At 34.6% G+C, this 13,971-nt stretch overlaps 1 protein-coding gene across 3 annotated transcripts; it reads right to left on the bottom strand.

Annotated features, from left to right (window-relative positions):
* Window positions 1-5,542: 5,542 nt before the first annotated feature.
* Window positions 5,543-10,361, bottom strand: LOC128556204 (baculoviral IAP repeat-containing protein 7-like). Of its 3 annotated transcripts, XR_008370494.1 has the most exons (5): window positions 9,471-10,361; window positions 7,920-8,127; window positions 7,508-7,714; window positions 6,796-6,933; window positions 5,543-6,356 (listed from the first exon to the last, which is right to left on the bottom strand). XR_008370494.1 is itself a non-coding variant. In XM_053540432.1 (4 exons), exons 1-3 carry the CDS (start codon window positions 9,479-9,481, stop codon window positions 7,512-7,514), a joined length of 420 nt encoding a protein of 139 aa, XP_053396407.1. In that variant the 5' UTR covers window positions 9,482-10,357; the 3' UTR covers window positions 6,593-6,933; window positions 7,508-7,511. The 3 variants fall into 3 exon arrangements, 2 of the variants coding, with proteins under 2 accessions (XP_053396408.1, XP_053396407.1); XM_053540432.1 differs by lacking the exon at window positions 5,543-6,356 and having other exon boundaries at window positions 6,593-6,933; window positions 7,920-8,125; window positions 9,471-10,357; XM_053540433.1 differs by lacking the exons at window positions 7,508-7,714; window positions 7,920-8,127; window positions 9,471-10,361 and adding an exon at window positions 7,166-7,482.
* Between the last annotated feature and the right edge of the window lie 3,610 nt (window positions 10,362-13,971).

The raw sequence follows: 13,971 nt of genomic DNA, 5'->3' as shown, positions 1-13,971 counted from the left end.
TATTTGTACCCTAGTTGTGTCCCCCTGAAAATCAGACTGGTTCAACAATTTTTGAGTGAGTTATGGCCCTTTGTTTATTTTTATAATTTACATAGATTTATATAGGGAAAATGTTTGAAAATCTTCTTGTCCAAAACCACAGGGCCTAGGGCTTTGATATTTGGTATGAAGCATCATCTAGTGGTCCTCTACCAAGATGATTCAAATTCTATCCCTGGGGTCAAATATGGCCCCGCCCCGGGGTCACATGATTTATATAGACTTATATATGGAAAAACTTTGAAAAACCTCTTGTCCAAAACCACAGGGCATAGGGCTTTGATATTTTGCATGTGACATCATCTAGTGGTCTTCTACTAAGATTTTCAAATTATCCCCCTAAGGTCAAATATGGCCCCGCCCTGGGGGTCACATGGTTTATATATAACTATATAGGGAAAAACTTTGAAAAACCTCTTGTCCAAAACCACAGGACCTATGGCTTTGATATTTTTTGTATGTGACATCATCTAGTAGTCTTCTACTAACTTGAAGGTTGTTCAAATTATCCCCCTAGTGTCAAATATGGCCCCGCTCTGGGTCACATGGTTTACATAGACTTATATAGGGGAAAACTTTGAAAATCTTCTTGTCCAAACCACAAAGCCTAAGGCTTTGATATTTGTTATCTCATGATTCTCTACCAAGTTTGTTATCCCCTTAGGGTCAAATATGGCCCCGCCCCGGGGGTCACATGGTTCATATAGACTTATATAGGGAAAAGTTTATAAAATCTTCTTGTCAATAACCTACAACATTCAAATTTGGACCATATGTATGGTTTTGAGTGGCAAGATGAATATTGAAGTGAGTTGACCTTGATTTTGACCTAGTGACCTACTTTCACATTTCTCAAGCTACAGCCTTCAAATTTGGACCACATGCATAGTTTTGTGTACCAAAAAAGCTTTGACCTTGACATTGACCTTGTGACCTACTTTCACAGTTCTGTAGCTACAGCTTTCAAATTTGGACCACATGCATAATATTGTGCACCGAAAAAAATTTGACCTTGACATTGACCTAGTGACCTACTTTCACGTTTTTGAAGGTACAGGCTTCAAATTTGGACCACATGCGTAGTTTTGTGTTTCGAAATGAAATTTGACCTTGATTTTGACCTAGTGACCTATTTTCACATTTCTCAAGCTACAACCTTCAAATTTAGACCACATGCATAGTTTTGTGTACCAAAACAAACTTTGACCTTGACATTGACCTAGTGACTTACTTTCACATTTCTCAAGCTACAGCCTTCAAATTTGGACCACATGCATAGTTTTGTGTACCGAAAAAAAACAAAACAAAAAAACTTTGACCTTGACATTGACCTAGTGACCTACTTTCACATTTTTGAAGGTACAGGCTTGGACCACATGCATATCTTTGTGTTCTGAATTGAAATTTGACATTGATTCTTATCTAGTACCTACTTTCACATTTCTAAAGCTGCAGCCTCCAAATTTAAAGCACATGCATAGTTTTGCATACCGAAATGAACTTTGACCTTGAAATTGATCTTGTGACCTACTTTCACATTTCTCAAGCTACAGCTTTCAAATTTTGACCACATGCATGGACCACATGCACAGTGATGTGTACTGAAATGAAATTTGACCTTGAATTTGACCTTGAGCTAGTCTTAAAATTAGGAAAAAATCAAAAATGGCTCAATGGTGGGCGCCAAGATCACTCTGTGATCTCTTGATTTTTTAAAGATTCCATGTTTTTCGTGAATACCAGATGGATTACAGTTGGCAGTTACTTGCGGAGAACAGGTCTGTACTGGTACAGAATCCAGGAACACTGGTTAGGTTAACTGCCCACCGTTACATGACTAAAATACTGTTGAAAAACGGCGTTAAACCCAAAACAAACAAAAAACAGATGGATTCTTTTGAGTCTTAGATTCGCTTTTGTTACATTTGATTCACGTATTTTTTGATAAATTAATGCATTATCATAGTTTTTATTCAGTTTACTCATATACAATCATTTATATGTATCTTTAACATTGGTAAGTTTTAATTTATTAGATAATTTAGATAGTACACCTCGGAAGTATATGTGTTTTGAATGCTCGTTTTATCATATTAAGCCAGTTAAGTTTACCAGAAAATGCATGCATTTTATCAAAACAAGATCTTTTTTCTCCCGAAATCAGTCTACGCTTTATAAAATTATCATTTTGTGTATTTTTTTTCACGAATTACTGGAATGTTGTAGTGAAAATATCTGTTTTCACAGTGCAAAATTCCTTTCCCTGGTAAGAAAACAATGGGTGAAATTTAATTAAAACACTAAACTATACAATGTTTGTTTTTCATGTAAAATCAAATATGTATCACCCGAAAACACCATATCAATATACAAACAATATTTATACAAGTATCTCCTGATATATACAATAAGACCTTTAAATCAAATTAATATTCGATAACTAGTTTCATTGAAATTATATTTTACTAGAATATTTTTAAACAAAGTAAGTACGAAATCTATATAATTCTGCTTTAACTTTCTTTTTCATTTTTTTTTCACTGTAGAAAGGCTAAAGATGCTATATAGTAAAGGAAAGAAAAACAGTGATTTATGTCTGGAAACGGATTTGTATGAAAATAGAAGGTAGTAACTATGTTAATATCACGTCCTTTTGGTTTGCTTGAAAAAGAAATTAACCAACCTCATTCGACTAAAATAGTCCGTCATGAAGTATTTCGCAATTACGGGATTCCAACCATGAGCTTCCAGTTTCGATAATCACGAACGGGATACCATAAATTTTGTATATATCGAACAAAATACTTTATTCAATCATTCTCTATTTTTCTAACTTCATGCTATTTTAGTTTAAACAATGAGTTTTTATCCTTTGGGCCAGAAAACTATATAACAGAAATTGGATAGTTTTGTTCTATATATAATCCAATGCATAATGTTAACAAAGTAGTAAGTAAAAAGACTGAAAGTGTAATTTGTGCACTTTTTCAATTTCTTGTTCTTTTAAATATCAATTATATTTGCTCTAGTTTAAAATGTGTGTGCAGTGCACAAGTTATGGACATCGAGTAAACAGAACGAGGCAACAAACAATCTTATACCCACTAATTTTGGTTAGTCGTCACCTCAAGTGTTTTCGCAACAAGTAGGTTAGGCCTAGAAAAGATTGTTTGTTTCCAGTAACATGTTAAAAAATTAGGATAGGTAGGTTGGTGTTTTTGTTAAATTAGATTTTTCAGAATTTTTGTGTGTGTCACAAAATGAATACAAATAAAGGGGTTATGCCTTTAGAGCATCAGTAAGTTGGTTTCTAACATCACTGACCATGTTTAAAGCAAAATAAGTTGACAAATATTCTCCAAGGCCATAAAACATTTAGGGTCGGACTAAAAAATTAGGGTAGGTCGGGATACCGGAAACAAACAATTATTTTAGGCTTTACTCTACCTCTTAATGCTCATCGTTTCGCACAGAGCAATACAGACGGTACAATAACCTGTACATATTTTATACATAGTTTAATTTTAACGCAATGTTATTCAAAAATGTATGGCAAATAAAAAGTAAAACACGTTTGAACAAAATGTTAATTTTTGATTCAGTTTGATAAAACAAAAGTAGGACAGGTTAAATATATTCTTTTAGGAATCTAAATAGTCAACAGAAACTGAACATTTCGATGATACTATGCTTGGGCCGTATACTTAGATTTGTATGCTTGAGTTCTTTTTACTAAATCACCGTCTTTTCTCTCAGATTGAACCATTACCAGCCAGAATTGTAAAGCATATTTAATGGCAATTGACTCCTATACTGTAACGGTTATACTTATCCTAAAACGGAATTAATTGTTAGCAGAACATACATCCTTTGGGGGCTGTTACGTCTTTACCAGGGTTTTTTGCGTGCTGTATGACTTGAACTCAACATTGGCAGATTTTAGAACAATTAAAATGACTCTGAGCACAAAGTGTCAGTGCCAGTGCAGTAATATTAGTTTCAAGTTTTGAAATTCCCGGCTGAGATTAACAATTCATAATAAGTGAGTCTTTGCTTCAGTAATGTTCTTACCACTGAAATATAGATAGTGATAGTACAAACGCGAGATAAACTGTCAAAAGAAATCGTTTAGTTATTTTTAAATGATCAGGTCTTTCAGTCATGGGCAGACTTTCACTATTGATATAACCGTTATATTCAACATTTGCGTTACTTTTGAGACTAATGTTTGTTTTATTCTGTTTGCACTGGACCGTTTTGCCAATAAGAATATAATCAGTACTAGGAAGACTAGTGAAGAGCACAGTTGCTATATTTAAGGTTCAAGGTGCATAGGTAATGTTTGTCCGTTAATGTGTTTTACTAGAGTATCAATAAAATTTGCAGCTTTTTATTTCGGTTTTCAGGTCTAATTATCCTTTTTTTTCATATTGCTTTTTTAATGTCATTTGTAATAATTCATGGAAATATAGCTATGGACCAAGTATTCATTAAAACAACATAATTTGTCCAGGGCCGGAACGTATTACTATACAATATACTAAATGAATTTGACTCATGCTGCAGATAATCAAATCCATAAGAAATATAACGCAACCAAACAAGCAAAGAAAAAGCAGACACTGATCATTAAAGTTGATGAAATGTACAGCATCTCCATGTCCATTAACGAAACTATTATACACTGAAATTAAATTGATAATATTATCTCAAAGGACGAGAAATTATAGCAACACTGAGGTCGAGGGACCGCCACACATATAAGGACTGCTGTTGTGCAGGTTGAAATGGACACATTGAAATGAAAAAAAGTATATTGGAATTTATGGTAAGAATAAGGCTGACAATACACTGAGCCTGCATCAGTCGTACGAATCCGTTAAAATACATTTCTTTCTGAAAAAATCAGTATCTCTTATTTCTGACTGAACCAAGAGAGGAAAAGGGTTTTTTTTTCAGAAAAAGTCAATGATAGTATGAAAAAATAAAATAAAATTGTTATAGACTACTTTATCTTAATAGACCTTGTAGTTTTAGCATGCCTCAAACGCATTTTGAAACCATTTTTCAATTAAAAAGGGTTACTGACAGTTCCAATCGTTGTCCATATTTCAACTTTTACTTTTTGTCCGAACCGTTTTCTTAATTGTATTGTATGTTGTATTTTATATTTATCTTGTTAAAACCTCACCGATTTCCTCGTCCCTCTTCAGTTCTAATTCTCCCTCTATTACATTGTTCTCGTTTTTGTTAGAATGAATGTTGTTGATGGTTGTCAAAAGAATTCCGTTTACTATATCTATTTATAACAGTGCCGGGTTCTGGTTGCGTTTGCTGTACTCAATGTTTCCAGCAATGAATCTACTCTTACCTTTATAATTCCTTCTACTGCTTTATCAGTATGTTTTATTTTAATTGATTAATCTAGTGGACAATGCATATCCCTTATGATTAGATACACCATTGATATAGCAAGGAAATCTACTGGAAATGATACAACTACTAGAAAATGAATAATAAGAGTTTAATGTGATCCGCTCCAAACAGCATTCATGTAAGGCACATTGTATATTTAAAATTACCTTTACACCATTTGATATACAGCCACAAAAAGATCAGTATTGACTACTTTTTATTCCTTATACCAGTTAATTGAGATATTTCTTTTTGATATTCCAACATTGTACAGGTTAAAATGTAAAATATAGGGAAATTACAGTGCTTTGTTAAGAGATATAATTTAGTTGAGGGCCATTTTAATGGCTATTTTACCATATATAACATAAAAAGTTTTTAAAAGACAGCAAACACAACCAACAATATTTATTACAATTCATTACTTATTTGTTCATTGTTTATGTGAAAATCACTAAAAAAACAAAAATAAATATCTAAGAAAACACATAGTGACAAAACGAACTAAATGATCATCACTTACTTTGCAAACAATTGACTACAATATATAATTGCGGTATTCCTTTACATCACATAAATGGGTACACTTTCAAACACTCACAGCTCAGAAGTGCTTGAGGAGTGGATGAATGTTCTTATATACATTAAAATGTGAAATGTTTGTAAAAAGTGTACCCATTATCATTAAACATTTATATTAGTTACGGAAAAGAATGCTTTCAGCTGTCCATTGACAGTTTGTCTGCAAACGGGGCATTTAATAAGCGCTGGGGCGCACTGCGGACAGCTGACCATGTGATCACATGGCAGAAATATCACATCAGCTCGGCTGTCCAAACATATTTTACACTTTTGGTTCTCCTTTAACCTGTTGTTTTCTTCAAGAAGAGTTTCGAGTGGCTCTGAAAAAATCAGTAATAAGTAATTTTACATTTGAAGGAAACCGCTTCGCAAAGAATAAATAATGTATTCTCTCAACACTGAAATTTCAGCATCGGTTTTTATTATTTTTCTAACGTCATTATTATCATTATTTTTGTTGTCATTATATTACTCTACTCATGTATACAGTACGTCAATACTTCAAAATGCTTTATAGCAGCTATTCCACTAGCGAATATAAAAATAAACAATAAAATACAAATGTACGATTTTATTCGGCCAGTTTGCAAAATGTTCAAAGAGAGGGATTTTAACAAACTTTTACACGTAGTCAGTATATCGGCATCTTGAACAAGCTTTGCAGCATATCTTAAAGCTAAGGTTGTCAGAGATCACAGTTCGAATCTTTGTCATAGTTTGAAAACGTTATTCGTTAATTGTAAAGATTAATAAGCATACCTAATTGCTCGTCTTCTTTAGCTATCTCGTTGGTTTCTTCAATACATTTATTGACTTCATTTTCATCTAGTTCATCGGGATTCTCGTCTATATCAAAAAGGATTTCACACAAATCTTTGCCTTTGAAATCACTGTTTCCTGTTTGAAAAATACTATGGTGAAATATATTTGTTATATCAAAAGAAACATTTTAATAATCAAATTTAGATTTATTATCCATTTGTTTGTATAGTATAACATTTATAATTGTTACAATACTAGTCATGGAAAATGTTTTGACGGCCGAATTTTTAAACAGATCTTATTGCATCTATCAAAACTGATCGATTATTAGGATTCACTGTTCACATGCTAATAAAGAAGTTCTCACCATTTTTGGCAATAAATATCCTTATTGCTTTAGCAACCATCTCTTTTGAGTAATTCATTTGAATGCAGCTTTGCGCTGCATCAGTTTCTAAATGGTTAACTGAATCAACAGAGTCTTGAAATGTACTAACTTGTATACAGATGAATCTTGGTTTCAATTTTACATGACAGCGTTATCAAGAAAACAAATTATAAGAATACTACGGAATGAAAGGCTCATAAAAGAAATATTTTAAAAGTAAAATCGGTTAAAAGTAAACAATAATTATTCTTCTTGTTAAAGAATATTAGCGGCCTAACGAGTAACGTTTGAAGTCTGAATCTTGTTATGATGGAGCCATACCTGTTTAATTACTGGTTATTCCATCTTCTCCGTCTGTTCCAGGTCTTTCTCCACGTGCAAGTCTCTCAATGTATGCCTGTCCCTTAACTAGCAAAATATGAGGGCACTTCGGATACCACTTTGCATGCTCCTCCATGGGTACATCGCCACGTTCCCAGTTCCTTAAACCCCCGCCGCAGAAATAGCACCTTACACTGTCACCAACGCCTGTTAAGTAAGTAGTACGAACCTGTTTGATATTAAGTGTTTACATAAACAACTGTATTGGGTTTCATATCTATTTATTTATCCCGTATTTACCAGTGACATGATATTATGTTGGCATTGACATCATGCAAAGTTGGCAAGAACAAATATTGTGATGGATTTATGTAATTTATCCTGTGATTCTCAGCTTCTATACAGAACCTACCTGTAAATACCAGACCTGCTTCTACCATATCTTTCTTCTGTACTAGCAGGTATTCTGGCCACAACTCAAAAGACTCCAGCCGTTTGGAATAGACAGCATATTGAGGAAATTTTGGTTTTTCCACATTTATACCCAGTGCAATAGGTGGCGGTCTTGTTGTATGCTGCTTGGATATTTTAACATCTGCGAGAGTGTCAGACATTTTCCTCTAGAAGACAGTATAAAACGTTCTATAATCAATTTATATATTGCTCATATAATGATTATAGCCGATAGCTTGATCATTTTAAACAAAAGTTTTATATGTGAATGACAATTCACTGTTTAACAGTTACAGGGATAACATCTGATAGTATGGTTACGTGCAAATATATTAAATTCATATATAAGCGCGCCAAGATATTTCAGTAGCTATGGTATGTCAAACCTGTCATGTTCGAATATATTATTAAGTGAAAACCTGTATTAGTGACATTATATGATTATTGTATAACAAGTAGTTAAAATACTGGAACATCGTTGTTTCTCTTATGTTCATGCACAATCTAGAAACAAGTATATTGTAATACAGTTATCTAATGCAAAGCAACTTCTACATATTTTACATTTTTTGTTGTTGTCATGGCAACGGAAATCCCAAAGGACCCATGCATCATGAAAAGACCCGTGAGGAAACCAAACATATACGGTTAAGTTATTTTTCAGTAAAACCATTTTAAACTGTTATATAGTGTTTACTAAGTGATAGGCATAATTTGTTGCATTAATGACTTAAAAACACAGCCTTGCATGATGACGTCATACCACTTACATGACGTTCCTAACGTAACGTCTCAAAATGCCTACGGTGACTTACTTAAAAGTATTGTAGCCCTTTAAATATTGAAGATAATTATTTCAATTTTTTTACATTTGAAAGGTAGAAAGATGTTCTACATCAAAATTTTGTTATTTCAGTTTTGATTTTGTGTCACTAATACAGGTTTTCTCATGGGACGGCTCAAGTATATCACGTTATTTCGCAAAATGGCCAATTGATACATTGCTATATTTCCCACCAAAGCATATCAGTACATAATTATATATCAATAGTAGAATAACCTATCTCGCTATCTCCAATATGATTAAGTTATTACATACCCCGATCAAATATTGTTTTGAGGGTGGGGGACGGGGTATATAAGAATTATTTTTCTAAGTTAAAAAGAGACATAATATTGACAAAATAAAAGCTAGAGTCTGTGATAATAATATTTCCACTGGGAAATTTTCCTTTGTCCTAATATAAATGTATGAAACAAAACAACTGTTGTTTTAAAGCAGATATTTTCTGAATTTACTATGTATTGCAATAGTGAAGGGTGGCCAGCTGGTAACATTTGTACCCTGTATTTCAGCAGCGCCACCTGTAGAGATAATTCGGCTGGCTCTACACATGTATTTCTATTGACCCCATTCTGCGACACATAATATCATAACTTACTTTGGATGTTTTCATTAGCTGCAAACAGATTAAAATATTTACTAAACTTATAACAAAATTTCACTTACCGTGAAAACATATATGGTAGAATCAAATATGAATTTACACAAATATTTATCTATAGTTTGATATACCAAATTTATTGATTGGTTTTGGCAACATACCAAATGTCAGTCTTGACCTATTTGTAACTGACATTTAATTGGCCCGTGTTGTCAATAAGTATAGATTAGAGGACAAAGCAAGTGTGAACCCTAACATTCTTCCTAGTTCAGTTTAGGCTTGGTGTATTTGCTTGTTAGCTTTATTTACAAAATGCCATAAAATGTATTCATTATAATCAAATGAAATATCAAAGGAAATGATCACATGAAATACGTTTCAATTTTTAGGTTGGCAACGCAAAGCCCATTTTCCAAAAATAGAAGGTGAAAAACTAAGTGCGTTTATAAAAATATTAAATCTATTTTTGAAATTTATTCGCCAGATAGTATAGATACACCTCATTTACGAGGTTAGAAATATTTTTGTATGTTTACAACAGCTAATAAAGCAAAATATATGGTTTTATCAACATAAAGTGTTTTGTTTGTTTTTGTTGAGTTTAACCACGCACCGACACAATTATAGGTCATATGGTGACTTTCCAGCTTTGATGGTAGAAGGTGCCCCTTTGTGCATTATTTCATCACGAGCGGGCATCTGGGTAGAACATACAACCTTCCGTGAGCCAGTTGGATGGCTTCCTCACATGAAAAGTCAACGCCCCGAGTAAGGCTCCAACCCACATCGGTAAGGGGCAAGTGATTTGAAGTCAGTGACCTTTACCACTCGGCCGTTTCAACATAAAGTGTATCGCCACAATAGCTGTGACAGAACAGGTAAGTATTTGTATTTTGTGGCAGATGGTTTAATATCCAACATAGCTACTACATTTGTTGAGATAAATATAGTTTGTCATTGTAACAGTGAACCCCTCCCCCACCCCACCCCCCGACAAAGCTGGCGTAATTACAGATATTACAGATGAAGCATTATGAATTGTATATGTATTCCGTTTTATGACTATTTAATCATTTTATACCATTTGTCAGTAGGTCCTTACTTTATACAGAAGATCATGTTTCTTCACTATTTAATGCCTTCCTTCCTTCCATTGTTTATTTTTGTTGGGTTTAACGTCGCACCTACACAATTATAGGTCATATGGCGACTTCAGCTTTGATGGTAGAAAACCTCAGGTGCCCTCCGTGCATTATCTTATCACGAGCGGGCACCTTGGTAGAACCACCGACCTTCCATAAGCCAGTTGGATAGCTTCCCCTCATTAGCGGCAGCGACCTTAGCCACTCGGCCACGGAGACCCTTTCAACATGAATAGCCATGACAGCAGAGGTGAGTATTTGTATTTTGTGGTAGGTGGTTAGATATCCAACAGAGCTGCCACATTTGTTATAAGCCCACCTGAGCACAAAATTCTCGGGATGAGCTAATATGATCGCTCATCGTCTGTTGTCCGTCGTCCGTCCGTCCACACTTGCCTTTAAACAACATCTCCTCTGAAACAATGTGGTAGAAGTTGGTGTAACTTAGCCTGGATGTTCTATGGGTGATCCTCTTCCAAAGTTGTTCAAATGGTTCTGCTTGGTTGCACAAAGGGGCTGCCAAGACTAAAAATAGAAAAAATCTTTAAACGACGTCTCCTCTTAAACCGCTGGTCCGATTTTAAAATAATTTCACAAAAATGGTCCTTGTGTAAAAACTTCTATAAAGTTTGTTCAAATTATTCCGATTCTTCAGAATTTTCACTATTATGTATATGGTATGTATATAACTTCATCTCAGTGTTGTTATATTTTCTGGTCCTTCGGGATCATTGATTTCAACACATTTAGATTTGAAGATTGAATACTGCTTAAGCCGGTGCTAGGGGGCGTGGACAGTGTTGCTTTTTCCATTACTTCTCATGAACAGACTCTATCAAACCGAGTCTGTAATTTTTACTGTTTGGCTTGTTCTCGGTACTTCCGAGGTATCTACGTTTTACTTTTTATTTAAAAATCTTCTTGTATGAAACTGCTGGCCCGATTTTGAAATGATTTCACACAAATGGTCCTTGTGTAACCCTCTGTATAAATTATTCAATATTGTACGATCCGTCGAAAACATGGCCGCCTGTGGGGCGTGGGGGGGGGGGGGGGGGGGGGAAGGGGGGAGGGGGTCTCTTTCCACTATATATAGTGGAAACTTTAAAAATCTTCTTGTCCAAAACCAAAAGGCCTAGGGCTTGATATATTGATTGTAGCATCATCTAGTGGTCCTCTACCCAGATTATGGTCCTCTACCTAGATTATTTCCTAGGGTCTAATATGGTCACATGGTTTATATAAACTTATATAGGGAAAACTTTGAAAATCTTCTTGTACAAAACCACATGGCCTAGGGCTTTGATATTTGGTATTTAACATCGTATAGTAGTCTTTTAACAAGATTGTTCAAATTATTTCCCTGGGGTTAAAAATGACCTCGCCCCTGAGGTACATGGTTTAAATAGACTTGAATAAGGTAACCTCTAAAACATTCTTGTCTTAAACCATAAGGCCCAGAGCTTAGATATTTAGTATGTGGCATGCTCTAGTGGTTTTCTGCCAACGTTGTTCAAATCATGACCCTGATATCAATATCGGCCACGCCCGCTTGGTCCATTGTTTTACATAGACTTACATGTATTTGTTTTTGAGGCAATGACAAAGAGATTTGGACCACAAGTATTATGTTTGATACAGATTTCAAAATTCATTTTGAAAAGTTTAAATCGTGACCGTCTAACCTACTTTTCATTTCTGAAGTTACAGAATAAAAATTGGGACCGCATGTATAATTTTGATTCAGATTTCAAAACTTATCTTGAATAGTCTTAATCATGACCTAGTGACCTACTTTCTTGTTTTAGAAGGTACAGCAAAGAAATTTGGGCCACATGTATAAGTTTTGGTACAGGGTTCAATGCTCATCTTGAATAGTCGTAACCGGGACCTACTGACATACTTTCTTGTTTTCGAAGCTACGGCAAAGAAATTTAGACCATATGTATTATGGTTGGTACAGATTTCATCACTTATCTTGAATATAGTCTTAATTTTGACTTACTGAGGTACTTGTTTTGTTTTTGAAGGTACAGTATAGAACTTTGAACCATATGTATAATGTCTGATGTTATACAGATTACAGTGCTTATCTTTAATATTCTTAACCCTAACCTACTTTTTTGTTTTTGGAGCTATAGCACAGATATTTGGACCACCTGTATATTTTTTTAACATATATAAGTAGTTATCTTTAATAATTTTACCTTGAACTACTCACCTAGTTTTTGTTTTTTTTTGAAGCTTTAGGAAAGAGATTTGTTCAAGCAAGCAACTTAACTCAGGAGAGCGATATAGGGTCATTATGGCCTTCTTGTAGTTTTTCTTATGAGACAAATATAGTTTATTACTGTAACCTTAGGAATCCGCCGACAAAGCTGGCGTGATTACAAGTACCGCAGATGAAGCATTATGAATTGTAAATATTATCCGTTTAATGAATATTTAATAATATCTACTTTCTTTTAGTCCTTACCGCCTCGGTAGCCTAGTGGTGAAGTGTCCGCTTCGAGTGCGGGAAGTCTTGGGATCCATCCCTGGCCGCATCATGCCAAAGACGTAAAAATAGTACTAGTAACTTCCTCGCTGTGCGCGCAACATTAAGCGGATAGTACTAGGAGTGATCAGCCCGGTGTCAGTATAACGTGACAGGATGGGGTATCATGTCACGTGCCTTCAGCGTAATATTCAAGTGAGGTGGACATTGTGCTCAGTGCTACAAGTAGACACCGTCGTTTATATGACTGAAAAAATGTTGAAAAAGACACACACACTCTCGTTTAACCCTAAACATGTTTGAGAACTTTATAAGCATTTCAGGGTACGTATTTGTAATGAAGTCTTATCTGGCAAGCTCAAAAAACTTCAAATATTGTAAAATACCAAACAGTCTCATCCGTATTTATTAGTATGGATAATGATATTGGTTTCATTAAAACATTACAACCGGGCCTCAAGCTATACATACGTCTGTTTTTGTATATTAGGTAAAAGTGAGAGTAAATCTAGATGAACCTTAGGACACATACAAAACATAAAACCTGTTTCAATTTAGGGTTATTGTAAGACTGGCATGCTCTAAAATATGTTTATAATTCGCCAGTGGTGTTTTGCCACTACGCTTAGGCGATGCCCGACTGTGTTGTTGCAATGGTCAAATCCAAGCATGCAATGTTTTAGTGATTTCGTCTTGGATGTGGGTCAAGGTTGTAATGGTGGCGTCCACGTCCGCAGAATTTTATATGTATTGCATAATTACATCTATACTGGTGGCCATAATCCCTCGTTCCTTTTCCAACAAATTCCGATTTCCCCTCGTTTTATTATAAGAAATGTACCATGTTGGTTTATTTTGAAGTACTCCTTCTGCTATATTTATCCGCCACAGTGTCAACTTGCGGCCAACTTTGATACCATGTTTGGT

The sequence above is a fragment of the Mercenaria mercenaria genome, chromosome 4 (genome assembly GCF_021730395.1).
Source record: "Mercenaria mercenaria strain notata chromosome 4, MADL_Memer_1, whole genome shotgun sequence".
NCBI classification, from domain to species: Eukaryota; Metazoa; Mollusca; class Bivalvia; order Venerida; family Veneridae; genus Mercenaria; species Mercenaria mercenaria.
This window is presented reverse-complemented; position numbering and strand designations above follow the sequence as displayed.